Source organism: Sus scrofa, chromosome 11, assembly GCF_054392235.1.
Source record: "Sus scrofa isolate SSC_HxYL_T2T_F1_AM1 chromosome 11, Sscrofa_HxYL_maternal_Yorkshire_Landrace_v2.0, whole genome shotgun sequence".
In the NCBI taxonomy this organism is placed as follows: Eukaryota; Metazoa; Chordata; class Mammalia; order Artiodactyla; family Suidae; genus Sus; species Sus scrofa.
In genome coordinates this window covers 22,442,193-22,467,587 of record NC_139393.1, presented here as the reverse complement: position 1 = coordinate 22,467,587, position 25,395 = coordinate 22,442,193, and the positions used below count along the sequence as shown (strand labels likewise).

Below are 25,395 nucleotides of genomic sequence, written 5' to 3'. Positions count from 1 at the left end.
AGTCACTGTTGTTGTACTGTTGCATCCATTATTCCTTAGGTCAATCAAAGCTGCCACTTTTGCTGATATCAAAGTCCTGACCTCTAATTCATATTCAGAGCGACATTGATCCAATATTGACTTGGCAGATATAGAAGATAGATTCCAAATGTCATGTTTTTAGAATGTTTTCCATTTTTCTCTTTTTACTGCTAAAATAAATACAGATACATTGTATTTTGAACTTGTTAGGATATAAAGCTATCACATCCACTTTTTTTTATTATTACTCACATGAATTTATCACATCTGTAGTTGTATAATGATCATAACAATCTGATTTCACAGGATTTCCGTCCCACAGCCCAGGCACATCCCCCTACCCCCCAAACTCTCTCCTCCGGAGACCATAAGTTTTTCAGTGTCTATGAGTCAGCATCTGTTCTGCAAAGAAGTTCAGTCTGTTGCTTTTTCAGATTCCACATGTCAGTGAAAGCACTGGATGTTGGTGTCTCATTGTATGGCTGACTTCACTTAGTGTGATAGTTTCTAGGTCCATCCATGTTGCAAAAAATGCTGCTATTTCGTTCTTTTTAATGGCTGAATAATACTCCATTGTGTATATGTACCACATCTTTTTTTCTTTTTTTTGTCTTTTTGCTATTTCTTGGGGCACTCCCGTGGCACATGGAGATTCCCAGGCTAGGGGTCCAATCGGAGCTGTAGCCACCGGCCTACGCCAGAGCCACAGCAACATGGGATCCGAGCCACGTCTGCAACCTACACCACAGCTCACGGCAACGCCGGATGGTTAACCCACTGAGCAAGGGCAGGGACCGAACCCGCAACCTCATCGTTCCTAGTCAGATTCGTTAACCACTGCGCCACGACGGGAACTCCTGTACCACATCTTCTTGATCCACTCCTCTGTCGATGGACATTTAGGTTGTTTCCATGTCTTGGCTATTGTAAATAGTGCTGCAATGAACATTGGAGTACATGTGTCTTTGTGAGTCGTGGTTTTCTCTGGATAGATGCCCAGGAGTGGGATTGCTGGATCAAATGGTAGTTCTATGTTTAGTTTTCTGAGGCATCTCCATACTGCTTTCCACAGTGGTTGCACCAATTGACAATCCCACCAACAGTGTACTAGTGTTCCTTTTTCTCCACACCCTCTCCAGCACTTACTGTGTGCAGACTTTTTGATGATGGCCATTCTGGCTGGTGTAAGATGGTACCTCAGAGTGGTTTTGATTTGCATCTCTCTAATAATGAGTGATGTTGAACATCTTTTCATGTGTTTCTCGGCCATCTGTATGTCTTCTTTGGAGAACTGTCTGTTTAGATCTTCTGCCCATTTTTTGATGGGATTGTTTGGTTTTTTTGGTATTGAGCTGCAGAAGGTGTTTATAAATTTTGGAGATTAATCCCTTGTCAGTTGCATCATTTGCAAACATTTTCTCCCATTCTGTGGGGTGTCTTTTTGTGTTGTTTAGGGTTTCCTTTGCTGTGCGGAAACTTTGAGGTTTGATTAGGTCCTATTTGTTTATTTTTGTTTTTGTTGTCAGTACTCTAAGAGGTGGATCAGAGAAGATGTTGCTGTGGTTTATGTCAGAGAGTGTTTGGCCTGTGTTTTCCTCTAGGAGTTTTATAGTGTCTGGTCTTATATCTAGGTCTTGAATCCATTTTGAGTTTATTTTTGTGTATGGTGTTAGGGAATGTTCTAATTTCATCACTGTCATTTTTAATACGGCTTGTGATTCCCCGTCTTTAATGATGATTCAGTCAGGCTTGCTCATGGAAGCAGAAGCAACTCTAGATATTTCAGTCAGAACGGGACTTAAAGTAGAGAATTGATTACAGGTGTTTACGAAATGAAGCACAAAACAGGAGGGCTGGCATCGCCGAGGGTCAGAGGGGTTGGTTACCAGTGATGAGGATGCTGCTGCCAGAGGCGCTCCCACAGCCCTCCCTCCTCTTTCCTTCTCCCCTTGACAGAGCCCCAGCTGGAAACAAGCTGCTGGCAAGGGAGTCTTGGAAACATGGCCTGCAGGTCCCCTGATGCCACCACCACCTCCAAGGCCAGGAGCCGAAGGCTTGTTGAAAATAATTTGACATAGTGACCCTTGACCTCTGTGTCATATGTTAAGTTGTATTAGCTATTGCTGGTTCGAAGCTATCATAGTTTGCAATTCATTTAGAAACTAAGCACGCTGGATTTCCTGTTGCGACTCAACTAAGAACCCTAGTAGTATCCACAAGGATGCTGGTTCGATCCCTGGCCTATCTCAATGGGTAAAAGGATCCAGCAGTTCCACAAGCTGTGGTGTACATCGCAGATGTGGCTCAGATCTGGTATCGCTGTGATTGTGGTATAGCTCTGTAGCTGTAGCTCGACCCCTAGCCTGGAAACTTCCATAAGCCACGGGTGTGGGCCCTTAAAAAAAGACAAAAAAAAAAAAAAAACGAAAAAACTAGACATCCTAAATAGGAGACTGATCACTGTATTTTGGTTTTGGGTTTTTTTTGGAGGGGGAGGATTCTTTTTAGGGCCGGACCTGCGGCATTTGGAGGTTCTGAGGCTGGGGGTCGAATGGGAGCCGCAGCTGCTGGCCTTCAGCACAGCCACAGCAACAAGGTATCCGAGCCATGTCTGCGACCTGTACCACAGCTCACGGCAACACCAGATCCTTAACCCACTGAGTGATGCCAGGGATCAGACCTGCATCTTCATGGATACTAGTCAGATTCATTTCCACTGAGCCACGATGGGAACTCCTAGACCTAAGGTTTTTAAAAAGAAATAGGAGTTCCCGTTGTGGCGCAGTGGTTAACAAATCTGACTAGGAACCATGAGGTTGCGGGTTCGGTCCCTGCTCTTGCTCAGTGGGTTAACAATCCGGTGTTGCCGTGAGCTGTGGTGTAGGTTGCAGACGCGGCTCGGATCCTGTGTTGCTGTGGCTCTGGCGTAGGCCGGTGGCTATGGCTCCGATTGGACCCCTAGCCTGGGAACCTCCATATGCCACAGGGGCGGCCCAAGAAATAGCAAAAAGACAAAAAATAAAATAAAAAAATAAAAAAATAAAAATAAATAAGAAATAGTATCTTCTTGCCTCTGTTATGTTCTCCTCCACCCTCATTCCCCTTAGCCAGCTTGAAAAAAAGATTTCTCTTTCCCTTTTTTCTTATCAAGAGCCTTTAATCTGAAAGTGATAGAGAGTTAGAAAAACTGAACTAGAAAAAAAATTTTTTTTTATTTTTCTAAAAATGGAGTTCCCGTTGTGGCTCAGTGTTAATGAACCTAATTATCCATGAGGATGTGTGTTCAATCCCTGGCCTCACTCAGTAGGTTAAGGATCTGGCCTTGCTGGTGTGAGCTGTGGTGTAGGTTGCAGACAAGGCTTGTACGCCACAGATGCAGCTTGGATCCAGCATTGCTGTGGCTGTGGCCTAGCCTGGCAGCTGCAGCTCCAATTTGACCCCCAACCAGGAAGCTTCCTTCCATATGCCACAGGTGCGGCCTTAAAAAAAGAAAAAAAAGAAAAAAGAAAATTATTGTTAGAGGGAATAGAACTGTTATGTACCAGCTTGAGGTAAACCCCCAGGAACCAAAAGGAAAACTTATTTAATGCATGCTCTGTTTTCTTCTGCATGGCAACTACCTGTGTTAGTTTTCAGAACTAAGATTATTGGGAACTAAGATTTGTTTGTTTGTTTGTTTGGCTTTTTGTTTTGTTTTTATGTATATGTATAAATTTAGACTTTTACTGATGAAAATAGATGCCTGCAGGACTGTGTCTAAAGGCCTTTCAGCAGTATTTGCCCACTGTAATATATGGCATAGAGTAAGAATACTGCATGCTTTGTCCATTTGAATTTGCACACCATGGGCTGATCAACTCTAAAAAATTAATTTCCTCCCAAGAGATAACGACACACTAGGCAGAAATAGAAGCTTTGGGGGTGAGGGAATCTTTCATAAGAATTTAAAATGCAAACCGTGATATTCAAGGCTGTCGTGCTCACTTCAAAAGTTAAAATAAAAGCCTCCACAAAGGCTGCCTTGACAAAGCAATCAAAGTATTTCTGCAAACAACAATCTAGAAATTTACAGACATCTGTATTATAATGTTTTAATTGGCAGTGGGTGGCATTTATAATTTTAGTCAGTGATTATTGTTTCAATAATGACGAGTGAACAGCTCTATACCACATCCACAGTGGATTTTCAGCATTTGGTTGCATTCTAGTCTCGAATAATTTGTTTTCTCTTTCGAAAGTAAAATGGTATGTGATGGATTTCTTGGACTGTAAAAATTTGTAATAAGGTTCTTTCCAAATTGACATTTATTTTTGTGCAGCGGATTATGTAGTAGTATATGGTCATTGGGTTCCGATGTAAGATCAGTAATTAAAATTCATGTAATATAAAAGCTATTTCTAGTCCTATAACTATCCTACTAATATTTCGTGGTGGCTGCTAACAAGTTAGATATCTGACTACTTTGAGTGTTATTTCCTTACAAAGTCAGTGCAAAACTAAATGCCCAAAGAGCTAAAATGAGAAGTAGCATTATCTCAAAACAGTACTCTTCTCCTAGATAGACTAGTTAATATTGTTGGTAGTTTATTTGTAGAATTAATTTTATTTGTAGTACAAAGCTGTAATTGTAACAGTAAGATTGCCGTTTCTACTGTTTGGTGTAAAAAAGAAAAGATACCTCGGGGACCTTAGTTTTGTCTTGAGTATAAGATTAGTTATTAGTAACTTAATGATCATGGAAATCGTTTCAATCCATTTTCATAATTACACAAACGTTGGAGCTACCTGACACCACAGAACAGAATATAGGTTATGAGCCTGTCTTGGACATTATCAAAAAAGATTTAACTTTTTGTAGTGCTCTACTTCAAAAATTTTGTTTTACCGAGTTCCCACTGTGGCGCAATGGGTTAAGAATCTGACTGCAGGAGTTCCCATCGTGGCAAGTAGTTAACGAATCTGACTAGGAACCATGAGGTTGCGGGTTCGGTCCCTGGCCTTGCTCAGTGGGTTAAGGAACCAGCATTGCCATGAGCTGTGGTGTAGGTCACAGACGTGGCTCAGATCCTGCGTTGCTGTGGCTCTGGTGCAGGCCGGTGGCTACAGCTCTGATTAGACCCCTTGCCTGGGAACCTTCATATGCCGAGGGTGCGGCCCTAGAAAAGGCAAAAAGACAAAAAAAAAAAAAAGAATCTGACTGCAGCATCTCAGGTCACTGCAGAGGCATGGGTTTGATCCCCAGCCTGATGGATGCGCTGGGCTAAAGGATCCTGCATTGCCACAGCTGCAGCTTAGGTCACAGTTAGACTCAGAGTCAGTCCCTGGTCCTTGATCTTCCATGTGCTGTGGGTGTGGCCATTGGAAAAAAAAATTGTTTTACAACAATCTTTTCTGTAGGTAATCCTATAGGCACAGACCCTGAGGGCATTAAAGAGATGTTTCCAGTTTACTTTTTTGTTTTTAAATAAATGTAGAATTAAATTTCTTTAAGAAAGAATATTTCCATTTTTGTCATTGCTGGGGGGTTTTTTATGTCTGTTTTCAGGTTACACTTCTTTTTTTTTTTTTTTTTTTTTTTTTTTTTGTCTTTTTGCTATTTCTTGGGCCGCTCCCGCGGCATATGGAGTTTCCCAGGCTAGGGGTCTAATCGGAGCTGTAGCTGCCAGCCTATGCCAGAGCCACAGCAACTCGGGATCCGAGCCGCGTCTGCAACCTACACCACAGCTCACGGCAACGCCGGATCGTTAACCCACTGAGCAAGGGCAGGGATCGAACCCGCAACCTCATGGTTCCTAGTCGGATTCGTTAACCACTGCGCCACGACGGGAACTCCAGGTTACACTTCTAAGTGTTTTTATTTCATTAGTCAAAAAATAAAATTAGGCTTCCCTGTCCCCTGGGTTATTGAGCCATTGATAGACATGGTTAATACAGAAAATAAGCATACAATTCTAGTCTCTTGTCACTCTAATTTAAAGTAGGAAAGCACCAGTGTTAAGCGTGGTATTTTTGAGATCAAAGCATGTAAACCAAGATTTTTTAAATTAAATTTAAAGTTAGATTTTAAATAAATTTTTTTTTAAAAAATCTGGACTTTCAGGCTGCAAACTAAGTACAGTTGTAAACTGAGAAAAATATGACATATTTCAGACATTGGTCCACAAAGCAAGACTTAAAATATTAATCTCTTGGGAGTTCCTGTTGAGTAGAAGCTCAGCAGAAATGAATCTGACTAGTATCCATGGAGGATGCAGGTTCTATCCCTAGCCTCACTCAGTGGGTTAAGGATCCGGCGATGCCATGAGCTGTGGTGTAGGTCGCAGATGCGGCTCGGATGCTGTGTTGCTGCAGCTGTGGCATAGACCAGTGCCCCCTAGCATGGGAACCTCCATACTGTCATGGGTGTGGCCCTAAAAAGACATATATACATATAAATATGTATATGTATGTGTGTATATATATGTGTGTGTGTGTGTGTATATATATATGAATCCCTTTAAGGTGTTCTATGATTATCATTCCTCTTTTTAGTCCAAAGACCCTCCTGCTTGGAGTTGTGGGTTTTGTCCTGGTGTTATCATGCTTTCTTTCTCCACATACAGACACTCTCTTAGTTCTGTCCTACTTTTGACCCAAGAGAAAGAAAATTCTCCCTTGAGTGGCCCTCAGGTCCAAGCCTTTGCTCTTGGCTATCCATACAGCCTCCTTTCTTGAAGAATTGGGGCAGACTCTGTACTTCTGCCTTTGTCCTTAATGTGCATGTTTTTTCACCTGTTTTTCCATCTTCCGCACATTGAGCAGGCATGAATTTTCCCCTTGGTCATGGATTTTTCTGGTCTCTTCCTCTCCAGTCTTAAATCCAGCTCTTCTAGTCACTCTGCTCTTTAATAATTCCTTCACAGCTGCCCTTAGTTGCTTTCTTTCAGGCTCTTCCCACCCAGAAAATCTTGAGGCTGGCTGGATTTCATTCCTCCCCAACAATATAATCTGTGCTGTACATTTGCACACTTTTTCAGCATCCTAGTCTTGCCCTGGGGAGCTCCATGGTTCGCTTACTACATTACTGCTGTTACTGTTACTTTGACTGCGTTTAAAATGCCCAAGACCCTCGGTATACCTACTAATGCACAAGCTCTAAGGAGTGTCTTTTAAAAGAGAGTATCTTATTTTCCCCATATTTTAGTACAATACCGAGTACATCATCCGTGCTTCATCTGTTATGGAGAGAAATGGATTTTGAGTTTTACTCCCAAGGTGTACATATCACAAAAATTAAGACATTTTAATTTGGTCCTTTCTCCACGTCTCCTAATTTTATTAATCGAAAGGCAGATACCCATTGTTGTCAAAGTTTCCTCTTGCAAATTATAGTTTGAAAATTTCTGATTATATGTAAAATATATTTTTGGGAGTTCCTGTTGTGACGCAGCAGAAATGAATCTGACTAGTATCCATGAGGATGCCAGTTTGATCCCTGGCCTATCTCAATGGGTTAAGGATTCGGTGTTGCCGTGAGCTGTGGTATAGGTCGCAGATGTGGTTCAGATTTGACATTATTGTGACTGTGGTATAGGCCAGCAGCTGCAGCTCCACTTCCGCCCCTAGTCTGGCAACTTCAAATGCCAAGGGTGCAGCCCTAAAAAGTAAAATATATATATATATATTTTTTTTTTTTTTAACTCTTAACACCAGTAGAAATTAGACTTTATCTTTTTAAATCTCTATTGTTAAAATACAGAGAAGAGTTCCCGTCATGGCTCAGTGGTTAATGAATCCAACTAGGAACCATGAGGTTGCGGGTTCGATCCCTGGCCTTGCTCAGTGGCTTAAGGATTCAGCGTTGCCGTGAGCTGTGGTGTAGGTTGCAGACGCGGCTCGGATCCCGCGTTGCTCTGGCTCTGGTGTAGGTCGGCGGCTACACCTCCGATTCGACTCCTAGCCTGGGAACCTCCATATGCCGCTGGAGCTTCCCAAAAAATGGCAAAAAGACAAAAAAAAAAAAAAACAGAAAATAAACCTAACTATGAGGCTAGAATTTGTGCATAATTTTAATCATAGGTTTTGACAGGCATTTCACTGTCTTTGAAGCTGGTCTCTAGATTATAGTAATTCCAGTTGATGCACAGAAGATTATTCTCTGGCAGCTTTCACCTAGCCCCCTGATGCTTTATTTACCAGGTGGGCTGCTGCAGTTTATGTCCTATAACAAGTTCCTGAGGCTTTAATATTTTCTTTAATATTTTCTTTAATATTTTCTTTAAAAATTAAAAGATTAATCAACTAACGTGAATGTAAGTTGCACGCTTTCAGTAAGAAGGTAATTTTTTTTAACAAGTGTACGTATCTCTGGATGGTAATGCTAGCAGAGAGTTTACACGTTCTTTGCCCGTCCTTGCTTCATTTTACAGAAGAAACAAGTTCAGGTAGGTCACAAATTTTAGAGAGAAACAGGCTTCTGTCACAGCCCATGTTCTTTCCTTTTTACCAATGTTTCATTCCTAGAGAACCGGTTCCACATTCCGCCTGCCCCTTAGCCCTCTTCCTGCCCTGAGAAAACTCCAGTTTTGAAAGATGTTACCTACCAAACTGTATCCATCAGATAAACTATTTTTACTGTATTGTGGGTAATCAGAAACAAAGAATTGCAGTTAGACCTTGTGATCAGCATCGTACTAACCAGTAGCCATGCTGCATTGATATAATTTCAGCAAAGAAGGCTGTTTGGGGGGAAATGGACACATTCCCTAAAGCTTTAGGAAATAATGAAAATGGTTTCCAGTAGGCATGCACACCTTCTTAGAGCCTGAAAGGTGAGAGGAGCCCTGCGAGCAGTGAGCCCCCGGTTCCAAACGCTGCTCTTGGACCTGCTGCCTCATGACTGAACGTCTCACAGTCGTGTGAACGGCTGAAAAGACAATGCTCCGTCTCAGAGGGAGCGTCTTGGATTGACGTCGTCTTCTTTTTTTCCTTTTTCTTTTTGCATGTAGATTGAATATGAAAGGAAAAAGAAAGAAGATGGAAAACGAGCCCGAGCTGATAAGCAATATGTTTTGGATATGCTGTTTTCGGCTTTTGAGAAACACCAGTATTACAACCTGAAGGACCTGGTGGACATCACGAAACAGCCTGTGGTATGTATCTGCTCACACTGACCCTTCACTCGTACGGCTTTCCTGAGAAGTGCCTTGTCAGTAAGTTCACTCACACCCACACTGATGCCAGGTTTTACTCCAGCACAGAAAAGATGTCTGAATGTAGCCTTTTTTCTCTGTCTTTCCTTTTTGTTTTTATTTTTAATTATTTATTTGGTAACTTTAGCTTCATTGTTGTGAAATCTATTTATTTATTTTTTATGAAAGCTCATTCATTCAATTCATATTTATTGTGTCCTTCTGTAAGCCAGGCATTGTGCTAGAAACTCGTTTTCATTTAAAAAAAAAAAAAAATGGTACCTGTGGTTTTTTGCTTGTTTCATTTTTAAAGGTTATACTTCGTTAGAGTGTTATAAAATATTGGCTATACTCCCTGTATGGCACAGTATGTCCTTGTAGCCTACTTTCCACCTAATTGTTTGTCCTTTTTACTCCCTCCCCCTCTATTGCCCCTCCTCTCTCCCTTCTCCCCACTGGTAGCCTCTAGTTTGTTCTCTGTATCTATGAGTCTGCTTCTTTTTTGTTATCTTCACTAATTTGTTGTATTGTTCAGATTCCACATATAAGTTTTAACGTAGAGTGTTTGTCTTTATCCCTCTGCCTTATTTCACTTAGTGTAAGGCTCTACAGGTGCATCCATGTTGCTGCAGATGCAACATTTCTTTCACTTTTATGGCCAAGCAGTGTTCCACTGTGTGTATATAGACACTACATCTTTATCCATCCGTCTCTTGGTGGACACCTAGGGTTGCTTTCACATCTTGGAAATTATTTTTTTAAAAAAGGGGGCCAGTCTTTAAGGCACTAACCTGCTATGGCCCCCTTTGCCTGGCAAAGCAATAAAGCTATCTTTTTCTCCTTTACCCCCCACTCCAAAAAAATGAAATACGAAGTTTAAAAAAAGTTCCCATTGTGGTACAGTGGGTTAAGAATCTGACTTAGGGCAGCTTGCATCGCTGTGGAGATGCAGGTTCGATCTGTGGCCTGGCGCGGTCGGTTAGAGGATCTGGCAAAGGTTGCAGCTGTGACTCACATTCAGTCCCTGGGCCAGGAACTTCCATATGCCCTGGGTGCGACCATAAAAAGAAAAATTAAATGATGCTGCTATGAATATTGAGGTGCACATATCCTTTGAGTTGGTGAGTTTTGTTTTTTTCCCCCCTAGATGTATATATCCACTGTTGGAATTGCTGCATCATGTGGTGGTTCTTTTCCAGTTTTTGGAGAAACCTCTATATTGTTTTCCACAGCAACTGCACCAATTTACAGTCCCACCAACAGTGTAGGAGGGTTCCCTCACCAATATTTGTTATTTGTGGGCTTTAGGTTTTTTGGAATTTTTTGGTTTTTGGGCTTTGTTTTTTTGTTACTGTTTTTGATGATAGCTGTTCCCGACTGGTGTGAGGTGATATCTCATTGTGGTTTTGACATTCATTTCCCTAATGGTTATTAATGTTGAGCATCTTTTCATGAGCCTTTCGGCCCTGTGCACTACCTCTTTTGAAAAATGTCTCTTCATTTCTGTCTAAAAGTGACTTTTAAAAATGAGCTCCAAGTGGAAAGTCACCAGGGTACACATTCTAAATAACAAAACTGGATTAGCAGTTGATCAGTGCCTCTCATGGGCAACTCCATGTGTAGCTGTGCTCTGGCAGGGGCAGCCTCAAAGCAATGGTGGAGGCCAGGCCAGGTCACGGTTGGCTGAGCAGAAGGTGATGCTCGTCTAGGAGCAGGTGGAACAATGCCCATTATTTTAAACTTTAAAGACATTCACTACCGATAGTTTCATCTGAAAAAAGGTGGATTTGTCCTCCTTTTGATTGATCCTTGACCTTAAGCCCGAAGTCTGTTTGTATCATTTCTTGTATTTTGTTCCCCTCCATCTCTACACAATTCAGCTTTTTTGGAGGGAATGGAGGTAAAGGTTGTGCCTCATAGAATCACATTGTTTTAAAAGCCATACTGGTCTCTTCCCATTTTGTGAACTATTATCTGTGGATTTTTTTTTTTTTAATTTAATCAGCATCTATATAGCACTAACATTAGCTCCTTTAAACTTGCGCTGTACTGCCTCACACTGCTCACTGAGATTGTGGTTGGGTTGGCCAAATCTACATTTTCAAGGAAAATTTTAATAAATTAAGGTTTTAGAAAGTTTTTGTTCTTGGAGTTCCCATCCGTGGCTCAGTGGTTAACGAATCCAACTAGGAACCATGAGGTTGTGGGTTCAACCCCTGGCCTTGCTCAGTGAATTAAGGATCCAGCGTTGCTGTGAGCTGTGGTGTAGGTTGCAGACATGGCTCAGATCCAGCATTGCTGTGGCTGTGGTGTAGGCCAGTGGCTGCAGCTCCGATTGGACTCCTAGCCTGGGAACATCCATATGCTGCAGGAGCAGCCCTAGAAAAGGCAAAAAAAGACCAAAAGAAAAAAAATTTTTTTTGTGGAGTTCCCGTCGTGGCGCAGTGGTTAACGAATCCGACTAGGAACCGTGAGGTTGTGGGTTCGGTCCCTGCCCTTGCTCAGTGGGTTATCGATCCGGCGTTGCCACGAGCTGTGGTGTAGGTTGCAGACGCGGCTCGGATCCTGCGTTGCTGTGCCTCTGTCATAGGCTGGTGGCTACAGCTCCGATTAGACCCCTAGCCTGGGAACCTCCATATGCCTCGGGAGCGGCCCTAGAAATGGCAAAAAGACAAAAAACAAAAAACAAAAAAAAATTTTTTTTGTTCTTATCATTTATCCAGATTCTTGTGCCTATTTGCTAATAAATTGTGTTTCTAATCCATTTAAAATGTTGGTAACAAATGAGATCTGAATCCTTTCTCCAGCCTTTGAGTCACATTTCCTCCTATTTAACTTTCTCACACCTAAAGTTAGCAGAGTATCAAATTGAATTATAACGGAATAAAACCTATAACATAACAGTTTTTAAAAATTAGAGGAGTTCCCGTCGTGGCTCAGTGGTTAATGAATCCGACTAGGAACCATGAGGTTGCGGGTTCAATCCCTGGCCTCACTCAGTGGGTTAAGAATCTGGCATTGCTGTGAGCTTCGGTGTAGGTCACAGTCTTGGCGTGGATCCCACGTTGCTGTGGCTGTGGTGTAGGCCGATGGCTACAGCTCTAATTTGACCCCTAGCCTGGGAACCTCCACGTGTTGCAGGGGCAGCCCTAAAAAGACAAAAAAAAAAAAAAAAAAAAAAAATCAGTTGGAAACCCCTTTATTTTCTATCCTTTTTTCCATTTTCCTTTATCATTTTGTAGCCAGAATACTCAAGAATATGTTAATTGTAACTGCTCCATTTATTTGCTTCAGAATATATAACAAGATAACCAGTTTTATAAAATATTTTAACATAAACAGCGTGGTTTTGTTTTTTTTTTTTTCTGATTTGTTCGAAGCTTTAGGAAATGATTTCTGAAAGTTCAGTGTTGATGATACAGTTGCCTACTTCTGTAGAGATTTCTTTATTGTTATATTACATCCTTTCACTTTTTCATTAAGAGATTTGAATCCTAAAAGATCTAAATACCTTTTTTTTTTAACCAGAGGAGAAAGTGCTCATGCTTTCAGCAGTATTATCAGCTCATCTTAATGACTTCACTCCCTTCAGCATCAAAGGTTTAGAAACAGCATTCATTCCAAGCTAGATAAAAATTTTGAAATAGAATAATTCATAAGCTAAGCTCTGTTTCTTCTGATTTTAATGAAGGTTATCTTTGTGTTTTATATATGCATGAAAAGGCCATTCTACAAATTTTGAATGCAAACAATGTATTCTCGTGAATTTTAACATGCACACAAAATTAGATATGGGAAAATAAGTGTTTGTAGAGGAACATTCAGACAGTTCTAGGGGAAGCAGTTTCTTTGCCGTAATATGGAATGACATACTGTTTTTAAAGTTTATTCTTTTTGCATCAAAGAAAAGGAATAGCTGATATTTCTCTCAATCTCAATTCTTCAGATCCAGTAATTTCCTGAATATAGGTAAAGTGTGTGGATTTTTCTAGGGAGCAGAGCTTAAGAACCACTGATCTAGAAAGAAACTAAATTAAAATAGTTTTATCATCAAAGGACTAAACTGCCTCAGCAAGCATAAAGTTTTTGAAGGCAGGTTTGTATATTATTCGTATACCTAAATAGTCCTACATTCCACAACACAAACATAGTAGAAATTCAGTAACTATTAGACAGATTGATTGGAGATAAAGCATGTGGTCACATCCTCCATCTTAAAGGACCGCCGTACTTTCCTCAGACGGATTTCGATAGGCCTCACGTGCTTTGTGGCAGACATGCAGTACAGAGGGTCAGTCTCAAGAAAGCATGGAAGGCCAGAGCTAAGTTGTCCTTGCCTAGAGAAGAGGGCAGGAAGTGGTCAGCATGGGTTCCAGTGCTATCTCAGTGGGATCTGGAGAAGTCGCTTCCATATCCGAAATGGAAGGAGTTGGTCTGGATAATCGTTCCCAGTCTTTGCAGCTCTCCATCTGCGATTCTCTCCCTCTCCTGTTTCATCTCCTCCTGTCCACCTCCCACTCACATTTGAACTGAGCTGGCAAAGCCCATTGACCCAGAAAGTGGCTGGAGCCCATCTCTCCTCTGTGTATTTAACTATCCCCCCCCCTTTTTTTTTTTTTTTTTTTTTTTTTTTTTTTTTTTTTGTCTTTTTGCTATTTCTTTGGACTGCTTCTGCGGCATATGGAGGTTCCCAGGCTAGGGGTTGAATCGGAGCTGTAGCCACTGGCCTACGCCAGAGCCACAGCAACGCGGGATCCGAGCCGAGTCTGCATCCTACACCACAGCTCACGGCAACACCAGATTGTTAACCCACTGAGCAAGGGCGGGGACCGAACCCGCAACCTCATGGTTCCTAGTCGGATTCGTTAACCACTGCACCACGATGGGAACTCCCCTAACTATCCCCTTTAAAGGTTCAGAGGTCAGTCTGCGCTAACGGTCGTCTACTGGTACCCTTACTAATTGGATTTTGTCTGAGCAACACCAAGAGAATGAAGGCACCCAGTGCAGCCTGAAGACCAGAGAGCCAGAAAAGAGACTTCTTGGTATAATGTTAAGCGTGTGGCACTTGGAGTAATAGGATCTCATTCAGGTTCCAGCCCTGCCATTTAGCCACTTGGCACTTAAATACATGTAATGTTTAATACATTATTAATATTTAATTGACAAGCTTAATATAAAATTTACCAGTATGTTCACATTTTATGATTATAAGCTACTTTATAAATATGTTTTAAAAAATACCTAGTTTTCAGGATCCTCATAATAATCAATGCTTATGAAAGCTGCATTGTCAAAGCAGAATATTTGACTAATATTCATTACTAGTATTATTAAAGAAGTTTTTGAGCCCTGGGGAAAAGGGAAGAAAAAAGGCCTTATTTGTGTAATCAGTTCTTGAGTAGCTGCATTTAATGGCATTCTCTAATTTCTGATGGCCCCCACATTTCTAACCATGAAGTATATAACATTCTTTTTGTTAGTAACACTATTGGTATATTCCTAAGTTACCATCTGCTTTCTGACCTTTAGTATGTCATTTGGACGTTCTGAGTGAATCCAGAGTCCTCTGTTTTCCAGTTCCTTCCCTTCTATACTCTTCTTCCTAAAGACTTTAACTTCTACAGGCAAAATGATTGATTAGGCTTAGGGCCGGGTTTTTTCTCTCCTGCTCCAGTATGTGACTTGCATAAGCAATCAGAGAATTAAAGATACTCATTAAGGGCAAATGAGCCAATTTTAAAAGGCCACGCTCTGGTAACTGATAAAAAGTCAGAAACACGGTATCCATTTAAAGGAGTGCTTTTAGGCAGTTTAAATTTTGGCTTTTTTTTCCCCCTTGGAAGTGAAATATCAGAGTAAACCAATTATTTCTCTTTTGACAGTCTTTGCTCTTTCACCTTAAATGTGTTAAGTCTAGTCTTTCTTTATATTTTATTATATCTGTAAAATAGAAGCATAACAGCATTTCCTTCAAAAATACAAACCATTGGAAACACTCTGTCATTGCTCCTTTGAATCACCACACTGCCAGGCCACCTTGAGCCCCAGCTACTGTTCTGCAACACAGCATCTGTTTACCAGTGTTTCTTCAAACACACACTTTTTCTGTTAAAAGTGTCATTGAAAATCAGCGCTGATTTTAAGTGAACCTCTCATTTCCTTGTGCTCTAAATGCACTCAGTTTCAGGTCGGTATTCAGGGAAGTTTATCTTTAATTGTTGATGGCGCCTTCTAAATCAGCAGTCCCTAATCATGTTGATCCAGTGGGCTGTTTACTTTTTGATTCAGAGCATATAACTGAACAGTTTGCACACTTTGATAAAAGCTCAAACCAACAAGGACAGTGAAGCAAAGATTTGCATGGCTTTGATTTTTGAAGCAGCTTGATGCCCATGCTTCAGGTTGCCCAGCACAGAATATTGCTCAATGAGCTGTTGTTTATTTGCACAAAGTAGCCTTTTTTAATAAAGCCAGTGCTGCAGTTAGGTAGTGTTAACCTAATCCTCAGAGTTTGTTTCCAGGCATACCTAAATAAAGGCTTGAATTGAAATAAGTGAAGTGAGATTTAGCATCAGTATGATAAAAGAAGACATGCTTTTTTAAAGGATAAAATGGCTAGAGAATTTGATTTACTGAGCCTTTCTCCTGTCAAAAGATAAAATTTTATCTACAGGTATATGCTCTGATAGATCTGTGAATTGGTTGAGACTACGAGAAAGAGAAACTCGGCTCACAGTAAGCTTAAACAAGGAGTTCCTGTCGTGGCTCAGTGGTTGATGAATCTAACATCCCTGAGGACGCGGGTTCCATCTCTGGCCTCGCTCAGCGGGTTAAGGGTCTGGCATTGCCAAAGCTGTGATGTAGGTCACAGACGTGGTGCTCGTTGCTGTGGCTGGGGTGTAGGCCTGCAGCTGATAGCTCGGATTGGACCCTAGCCTGGGAACGTGCCTATGCCGCAAGCGCGGCCCTAAAAAGACAAAAAAAAAAAAAAAAAAGACAAGCAAGGAAAATATTTTTCTGACAATGAACCCTGTTTAATGAGGGGGGAAAAGGCTAATTTCTCTCTCAGGCAGGCTTCTTTCAAATTTCTGTATTATTAAGAATCATCATCATTAATGTAAGCCAGGTACATAGAGAATGGAGTCTAAATTTTATCTTAGCTCATTTAGTTCCTAATTCAAGATAAAAATAGATATTTCTAATGTTTGAAGTTGATTCCCATATTTATGACTAAATCAGTATTATTTTTATTATAATGTCTTTTGTTCTGACGTAGCTTTCCTTTTTTTACTTGATTCCTTTTCTCTTTTTATTTTCCCTAAGTCTTTATCATTTCCTTTCTGTTCCCATAGTCCCCTCTCAGTTCTGTCTTCATTTTTCCTATAGCTGGAAGTTTTTATTTTTGAGTGGTACTACTAAAACTAAAAAGATTGCCAGTTTTCCAACAGAGGGGGTTAATTAATGACAGCCCTTTGTGAGACTTAAGTTTTAAAAAATAATTATTTATAGAGTTCCCGTTGTGGCTCAGCAGATTAAGAACTAGACTAGTGTTCATGAATATGTAGGTTCAATCCCTGGCCTCACTCAGTAGGTTAAGGATCTAGTGTTGCCGCAAACTACAGCGTAAGTTGCAGATGCGGCTCGGATCTGACGTTGCAGTGGCTGTGGTGTAGGCTGGAGCTACAGCTCCAATTCAGTCCCTAGCCCAGGAACTTCCATATACCACAAGTGCCTTAAAAAAAAGGAAAAAGAAATTATTTGTCGTGTAATCAGTTAGGCTATGGTTGCTGTCTTATGAATTTGAGTCTTAATTAAAAGTTTTAGATATGAAGTGTCATACTAAAATAAATTATTAACTATGTTGAATATAAGTGGTAAAATTTAAACACATTTATGAAATTTTAATGCTTTCCTTATGAACAGAAGTTTCTAATAACTAATAATTTACTACCAAGTTTATTGTGAAATACTAATATTTTCTCTTTAACTTACATGGTTCCTTTCAGCCTTTTTTTACTTTTTTTTCTTTTTAACCTTATTTCTTAATGAGGTAAAATTGGAGATGAATTTACTAACGTAACCAATTGAGTCCAGATTTTACATGAGATATTATGTAGGTAAAGTGATATCTGAAATAGGCTCTCAGTAAACAAAATTGGGCATCTTTTTTTTTTTTTTTTTTAATGGCTGCACCTGCAGCATATGGAAGTTCTCCGGGGGCCAGGAGTTGAATCAGAACTGCAGATGCCAGTCTACACCACAGCCACAGCATCACCAAACCTAAGCCACATCTATGACCTACCCTCAGCTTGTGGCAACACAGGATCCTTAACCCAATGAGTGAGGCCAGGGGTCAGCTCACATCCTCATGGACACTGTGTTGGGTTTGTAACCTGCTAAGCCACTACAGGAACTCCAGGGCATCTTTGACGTAAAAATTTTATGTAGAGTTGTTTTTTTTATTTTTTGTCTTTTTTGCTATTTCTTGGGCCGCTCCCGCGGCATATGGAGGTTCCCAGGCTAGGGGTCGAATCGGAGCTATAGCCACCAGCCTACGCCAGAGCCACAGCAACTCGGGATCCGAGCCGCATCTGCAACCTACACCACAGCTCACGGCAATGCCGGGTTGTTTTGAGCAAGGCGAGGGATCGAACCCGCAACCTCATAGTTCCTAGTCGGATTCGTTAACCACTGCACCACGATGGGAACTCCTATGTAGAGTTTTTAATTAAAGCAGTAGGCCACAGAACTTATATTTGTTCTGAAAAATGTTATTACCCATAAAATCTTCTCTGCCCTTCCGAGTCTCATCTGATTTTAAAGGGACATAAAAGTAAGTGTTTAAGCTCATTAACTGTCTTCTCTTGATTTCTTTAGTCCCTGAGCAAGCTAGAAGGAAGGACGTTTTTTAAGCTTGCCACCCTTATGCGAATTATCTTGGGAAAGAAGTCATTTTCTTTGCATTGGTCTCTGCATTAGAGAAAACATTGTTCTGTGGATTTAGATAAGTGTTTGAAGCCTTCTGGTTTCTCTAACTCAGCAGGGGAGTTGAGATACCAGAGGCTGTGCCACCTTCAGTTCTGTACTGCAGGCTAGAGCCATTCGTTCCTTCTCGGATGTCCCTAATTCCATCTATTTCCCAGTACACAGGGACTGATCCACAACGCTAATCACTGGGAATTGGAAGTGTTACTCGACCGGTAGCAATTTGTTAATAAAAAATGGTGTTATCTTATTTGTTATGAGCGGAAAAGGTCTCCTTTCTTTCTTTTCCTATCAATTTAAAACCTTATTTTCAGTACAAGTTACCATTCAGTGGATTTTAATATATTCACGTAGCTGTATGACCATTGACATAATCAATTTTAGAGCATTTTCTTCGGCTCTCAGAGGAACTGTGTACTTATTAGCAGTCACTCCCTTGCACACACACACCCCTCCCCCGCCCAGCCCTTAGAGAACCATTAATCTGCTCTCTGTCTCTAAAGATGGGCCCATTCCTGACTGTTCATATGAATGGATTTATACAATATATGGTTGGTCTCTTACGACTGGCTGCTTTTGTTAGGCAGAGTATCTTCAGGTTTTATCCATGTCGTAGCATGTATCAGTGCTTCCTTCTCTTTTAGTGCCAAATAGTATATCCTTATTTGGATGGACAGCATTTTCTTTATCAGTTCACACATAGGCGGACCTTCGTTGTTTCCGCATTCTGGCTACTGTACTGAAGCCGCTGTGAACATTCATGTACACGTTTTTGTGTGAACGTGTGTTTTTATTTTTCTTGGGGGTAGTATTGCTGGGTCGGTTGGTAATAACTGTTTGAGCTGAGGAACTGCATTGTCATCAATCCTTTTGTAATCCTTAGCCAGCAAAAACTTTTATGTACTACTGAGATAAAGTTTTCCTGTCTGTTCCAAATATTTTAAGGGTGAATAATGCTTCATCATTGAGTATGCCAGCTAATTTTCTAAAAATGTTCTATGGTAAAATACGTACCTAAAGATTTTCTTTGCTTGCCATTTAATTTCTAGAAGTATTTTCAAGTGGACTAATAGTAACTATGTCAATTGATACCTTATTTTTTTGTACATTCTAAACTACACAACAGTGGTACTAATAGGTAGTTTCCATGATTCTAAATGCAAGAATTTATATTTATCTTTCAGTAAGATTTTTTTATCTTTATTAAGTTTTGGTGTCTTTGGTCGTATTTCCTAGTTAACATTTTTAACATGAACTTTATGTCTGCTTGTATGTTTGTTTCCCCCAATTAGAAGCCATCATATCCCAGCTTTGGAATAGCATGAGTATTCCAAGGTTAAGTTATGTTTAGCATAGAAATAAACTAATAGAGTCTAGAAAGCATGTCTTTAAACAGATAGTTAAAATGGAAAGTTTTGGGGAGTTCCCTGGTAGTCTGGTGGTTAGAATTTGGTGGCTTTCACTGCTATGGCCTGGGTTCAGTCCCTAGTCTGGGGACTGAGATCCCACATCATCAAGCCACTGCATGCCAGGGCCAAAAAAATAATCAAAAGTTTTGTCCGAAAGGAAGTACACTTTATCTGAAATATGCAAACATAGAAATGAAGTGCTAGGAGTTCTCGTCGTGGCTCAGTGGTTAACGAATCCGACTAGGAGCCATGAGGTTGTGGGTTCGATCCTTGGCCTTGCTCAGTGGCTCAAGGATCCAGCGTTGCTGTGAGCTGTGGTGTAGGTTGCAGACGTGGCTCGGATCCTGAGTTGCTGTGGTTCTGGTGTAGGCCGGCGGCTACAGCTCCAATTCAGCCCCAAGCCTGGGAACCTCCATATGCCGTGGGAGTGGCCCAAGAAAATGGCAAAAAGACAAAAAAGAAGAAGAAGAAGTGCCAGAGCTGGATAGGTGAACTGTACTAAAAGTGAGATGCTTCACCAGCACACAAGTGTTCATGCAGCAATACATTTCTTTTTTAGAATTTGCATTAAGCCATAACATAGGGCTTGGGCAGTGGGTAGGGTTTGTGGCTTGGCCATTTCATTAGCCATCATCTCTCTGCTTCCTGGAGTTTTACAAAGGGAGAAATGCAGCCTGTGGGACCCTGAGAGGAAGATAGGGCAGGAATCGTAGAACAACAGAGATGAAAGCAGAAGGGAAAGAGGAGCAGAATGCTGAGATGGCCCATGTTCCAGAGGAGTCCTCGGCATCATCTTCCCTCCCCTGTTCGTGGTTCTCTCTGCCTAAAGGGGTGAAAACATGGGTTGCCTTGGTGCACAGCTTATGCATAATGTGTGATTTGTTTATTTTTTTAATGAAAGAATGTTGTGCCTTGGAGCCACTAAGATCCTCATCAGTGAGTCCTCTATTCTGTTAACCTTGCTTAAAGGAGTCACAGTCAATCACACAAAACACACATAAACATGAAGTGATAACTTTGAAATTATCACAGGACTGATAATGAGTGCCCTTGCTGCTGGCTCACTTTATAAAAAGCATTTAGCGGTTTGTTTCCCTTTGGTGCCTGTGTTAATCAGCACCATCTTTGGTATGGATTTACAAAATGCATATTCAGTCCAACCTTTTGGGGAAGATTTTGTGATGAGAGGTCTAGGAGGGTTGTAGCATTAGCTTACCTAAAGCATTATTATTTGGTGATCAGCTCTCTGCTAAAGATGTATTTTTTTTATCAACTTGTAGAAATTTAGATATAGTTAATAATTTATTATTATGTATGTGAATGCTTGACACTAAAATTACTGACAAAGCAAATGCAGATAAATCCTTCCTTTGGTTGACAGAACAAAATATATGAGAAATGGCAGCGGTGAAGGCGGGAAGGAAGAAGAGAGGCCAGAATAGGGGGTTCCTGTGCCTTATGACTCTACATAGGTTTGTCTTGATCTTGGGGGAGAAATTAGGAATTTGATCTGTGGATTTCTGGCTTTTTGGCCACCACAGTTTTATCTTGACCCACAAATCAAACCACATCCTACTCGACCTCCCAGCTGCAGAAAGAGGTGCTTTGCCTTTTCCTTGCAAGGAAGCAGTAATGTTCTATCCATTTTCCCCTCTGCATTCAGACTGGCTTTAAATACTCCCCCACATATCCCTTTGAGGAAGAATTGCTGGACCTGTGCCAGTTTATTATTTCAGATCTTGTTTTGTAAAACTGCCCATTGCCAGCAATGAGAAATCTTTCTGATCCTTTGTGACCGAAGGATGATTTACTCAGTTCTAGAATCTTTTGTTTAAAATACAAGTGGTCAGGCAAAAAATTAAATTGCAAAATCAGTGGATAGAATAGGAAAGAGGAGGAGAACTGATTTGGTTCGATCCCTGCACAGAATTGTTCTTCAGTTCAAAAGACCAAATGTACATCCTCCGGGAATCCAGCCTCCTGACTCCGGCTGGGTCAGGTGCCACTGCCCGAGTTCCCCATCGTGTCCTGCATGTACATCCTTAGTTCTGTGCTTCTGTTTCAGTTTATGGCTTCCTGCTTATATGCCTTTGTCTGCCCTGCACTCACTCTGTTCTTAAACTGTGAGCTCTGTGAGGATAAAAGCAGGATATGTGCCACTACCTGGTGCTAAAATAAATATTTGTGTGAAGATAGAAATTTCTTAAAAAGAAAGTTAGATAACCAATTAATTTTCAGCCCTTCTAGAGCCTTTAAAATTTCCACCTCTGTTGGCTTTGTTTCAAACAGTATTTTAGCACTGTAGTACAGATTTTTTAAGTAGTTAGCGTCATTCACGTTCAAATAATACAGTTTAATCAATTTATTTCTCAGACTGGGACATTGCCGTGTGTATTAATTAGATGAAAACGGAAGACAGCTAGAGTGAGCAGGTTGATGCCTCTGGGCCTTCAAAGTGATCTCCCTTCAACCACACTGTCCCCCCTTCCACAAACACAAAGTCCTCTTAGCGCCTTCTGGTACTCGCAAGCACGCATGAGCCATTCAGCGTAAGCGCCTGCACCTCTGTGATGTGCAGGCAGGCCCTGCAGTGGGAGCACGGGGTTCGTGTTGTTAGGTGGTTGAGGCTCTCCCTGGAGGACGTACGTGTGAAATGTAGGTCTAAGAGGTGGGACTGTTAGGAAGAATTTCTCTTAAGAGTGTGACATTTGTACTAAATCTTAAAGGATGAGGCGTTGAGATTCGAGGGAAGGAGATAAGCGTGCAGGCCAAGGGAAGAGCACGAGGAAGAAAACCAAGGGCCTGGAGTTCCCGTCATGGCCCAGTGGTTAACGAATCCATCTAGGAACCATGAGGTTGTGGGTTCGATCCCTGGCCTTGCCCAGTGGGTTAAGGATCTGGTGTTGCCGTGAGCTATGGTGTAGGCTGCAGACACGGCTCGGATCCCACGTTGCTGTGGCTCTGGTGTAGGTCGGCGACTACAGCTCCGATTCGACCCCTAGCCTGGGAACCTCCATATGCCGCGGGTGCGGCCCTAGGAAAGGCAAAAAGACCAAAAAAAAAAAAAAAGAAAGAAAGAAAGAAAACCAAGGGCCTGCATACTCAGGGACGCAACTGCAGCCCAGGGGGAAGGAGGCCCCCTGGATGCCTGTTTGGAATGTAACCTGTAGGCCAAAGGGGAAGTCAGAAAAGTTTTAAACAGAAATGACATGATCTCACTGTTCCCCTGTGACCTCCTTTCAAGGTTTTCCTGACCTTGTTTCTCTCCATTATTACTGCTACTTTCTCTGCTAAGGCTTTGTGCCAAGTTAATTCATTTAGTTGTAGTTGAAAGGTCTTAGGTCGCAGTTTGGAGCATTCTCAAACTTCAGAAGCTTGTCCCTCCCTCCCCCGCAAACAGAATTCTGTACCATGCCTGGATATGGTGGCCCTCATCCCATCATGTTACCTGGCAGATGGAGACCGTGACTCTCTCATTCCATTCCTTTTTTTTTTTTGGTCCTTTTAGGGCCACACCTGCAGCATATGGTGGTTCCCAGGCTAAGGGTCCAGTCGGCACTGTAGCCACCGTGCAATGCCGGATCCTTAACCCACTGGGCAAGGCCATGGATCAAACCTGCATCCTCATGGATGCTAGTCGGTTTCGTTACTGCTGAGCCACTACAGAAACTCCCTCATTCCATTCTTATTGTTTAGAAGAAGAAAAGAGTGGTGTCTTCATGAAAAACCCAAAAACTCCATAGCCTCATTATACTACTTCACCAAAATGAGAATGCACTATACATGAAGGCAGCTGAATTTGTACACTTAAGACTTTTTTTTTTTTTTGGCCGTGCCACAACATGTGGAAGTTCCCAGGCCAAGGATCAGACCTGTGCTATAGCAGTGACCCAAGCCACTGCAGTGACAACGCCGGATCCCTAACCTGCTGTGCCCCAGGGGAACTCCTAATATTTTGTATTTAACCCTTTGTAGGCTTTTCATCTTCTGTATCCACATTATAAATGAGTGTGCTAGACTTGAAGTGGAGAGAGCATCTGTCAGGCAACCACAGTGCTAGTGGCACTTGCTCTCTTCATTTTTGACCCATTGCAGTGCATCCACAGTAGTATGATTGTTGGTGCCCAGGGTCTCGCCATTCTCACAATAAACCATTCTTTGGAATTTTACAAAGAAGTCATTCTGGCACCTCAACTGAAAATCAAAGCCCAGCCCATCATTTTCCATTTATGAATCATGTTTAATTAGAAAGTAATTAATGAACAGAGTCCCTGTTTTTTAATGCAATCTGAAGTAGCAGATGGCAGGCGTGCATATTACCTGGTTGTCTGCGGCTTACTTGAGTAATATGCTTACTCATTTACCGGGGTCCTTCCGTGAAGCCAGCTACTGAAGACGTGGGAGGCAGGCAGGCAGGCCGGCCGGCCTCCTCCTGAGGAAATCCAGGCCTCCTTCGATTCATTGCTGCCACCTGCTGGGGCCTGGCTGCCCGGATGGGGAAGCGGCTCAGGTGAGCGCTGAGCCAGCGGGGGCTGTTTGAGGGGCCCATATGTAGTTCCAGTGCTGCACGGGAGCCCCTAAAAGAAAGTACATTATCAACCATAGAGCATCGTACAGTCACTGTCAGGTGGTGGTAGATGTTGTCGGGCTCAGAAAACGAAGTGGCACTTCAACGACCCAAAGATCCTAGAGTCTTAGAGCCAAAAGACTCCTTGAAACAGATGCTCCGGAACTTCCGTTAAGCCAGGCTCTTGGGGGCTTGTGAAGTGCAGATTCCCAGGCCTGGCGCCAGGATTCTGATTGACGGGACCTGAAACGAGGCTGATCTCACAGGCTCCCGTGAGGTTCGGACGCACGTAGTCTCTCTAGCACCACACTCGAGAAAGGCACTGCCTTAAACAAGGTGAATGCTCTCAGCTAGTTTTCTAATTAGTGCCTCATTTCAATGAATAGGAAAAAATCACACCTTCTATCAGTGGAATGAGTCAGTGTAATGTACCTGTAACTGGAAGCAGCACACACACAAAAGAAATTGTGTTAAATGGTGAACTTTTGTCTCCTCCAAAAAGGAGGTACTGTAACTCGTATGGGTCAGCTTATGATGCAGTGCTCTTTCACCTCGGGCATCGGCAGGCAAAGGTGGGGTTTGGTGTTTCATCTGTCGAATAGCCATCCTTTCCATGATGTAGTCCTCTGGGCCACACTGAATTGTCAGGTGCCTAAAGTACCGCAGGGTGAGTTCTGCCCTCCATCGTCACTCCCCTGTCCTGTGCTGGCCAAGCACAAGAAAGCCACAGCCACGCCCGCCAGGGTTTTTAACGTGTCTTACTATGCCTCACCCTCTCTCAGCAAGCTGGGCCCAGATACAAATAATAGTAAACCTACATGATAACTTACCTTATTACCCAAGAAAAATAAGTGGCCTAATAGCGAGTTTGAGAATTCACCTTAGAACTGAGCATTCTGAGTATCTGTCATGTGCTTGCTTCATAGAATATTAATGTTCCAAAGATAAATGTCATTTTTTAAATATATGCTCCTGCTCCTTTTTTTCTTTTTCTTTCTTTTTTTTTGCTTTTTAGGGCCACACCCACAGCATATGGAAGTTCCCAGGCTAGGGGTCAAATCAGAGCTATAGCTGCTGGCCTGCGCCACAGCCACAGCAATGCAGGATCTGAGTCACTCTGCAACTTACACTGCAGCTCATGGCAATGCTGGATTCCTTAACCCACTGAGTGAGGCCAGGGATCAAACTCACATCCTCATGGATACTAGTTGGATTCATTTCCACTGCACCACAGAGGGA

General features: G+C 41.9%; 1 protein-coding gene and 1 long non-coding RNA gene across 4 annotated transcripts in view; one reads left to right on the top strand and one right to left on the bottom strand.

Moving 5' to 3' along the window:
• The window catches only part of GTF2F2 (general transcription factor IIF subunit 2), a 206,927-nt gene that overhangs the window by 130,218 nt on the left and 51,314 nt on the right, over positions 1–25,395 (top strand). For all 3 annotated transcript variants that reach the window (XR_014818865.1, XR_014818864.1, NM_001243628.1), the window contains 1 exon segment: positions 9,010–9,153. Coding sequence is in view for 1 of the 3 variants with exons in the window: in NM_001243628.1 (NP_001230557.1) it covers positions 9,010–9,153 (144 nt within the window). In the remaining 2 variants the exon portion in view is untranslated.
• The window catches only part of LOC146398584 (uncharacterized), a 182,972-nt gene continuing 171,446 nt past the window's right edge, over positions 13,870–25,395 (bottom strand). Inside the window, exon 2 of the long non-coding RNA XR_014819563.1 lies at positions 13,870–14,086. This is a non-coding gene — a long non-coding RNA (uncharacterized LOC146398584). The remainder of the gene's footprint in view (positions 14,087–25,395) is intronic.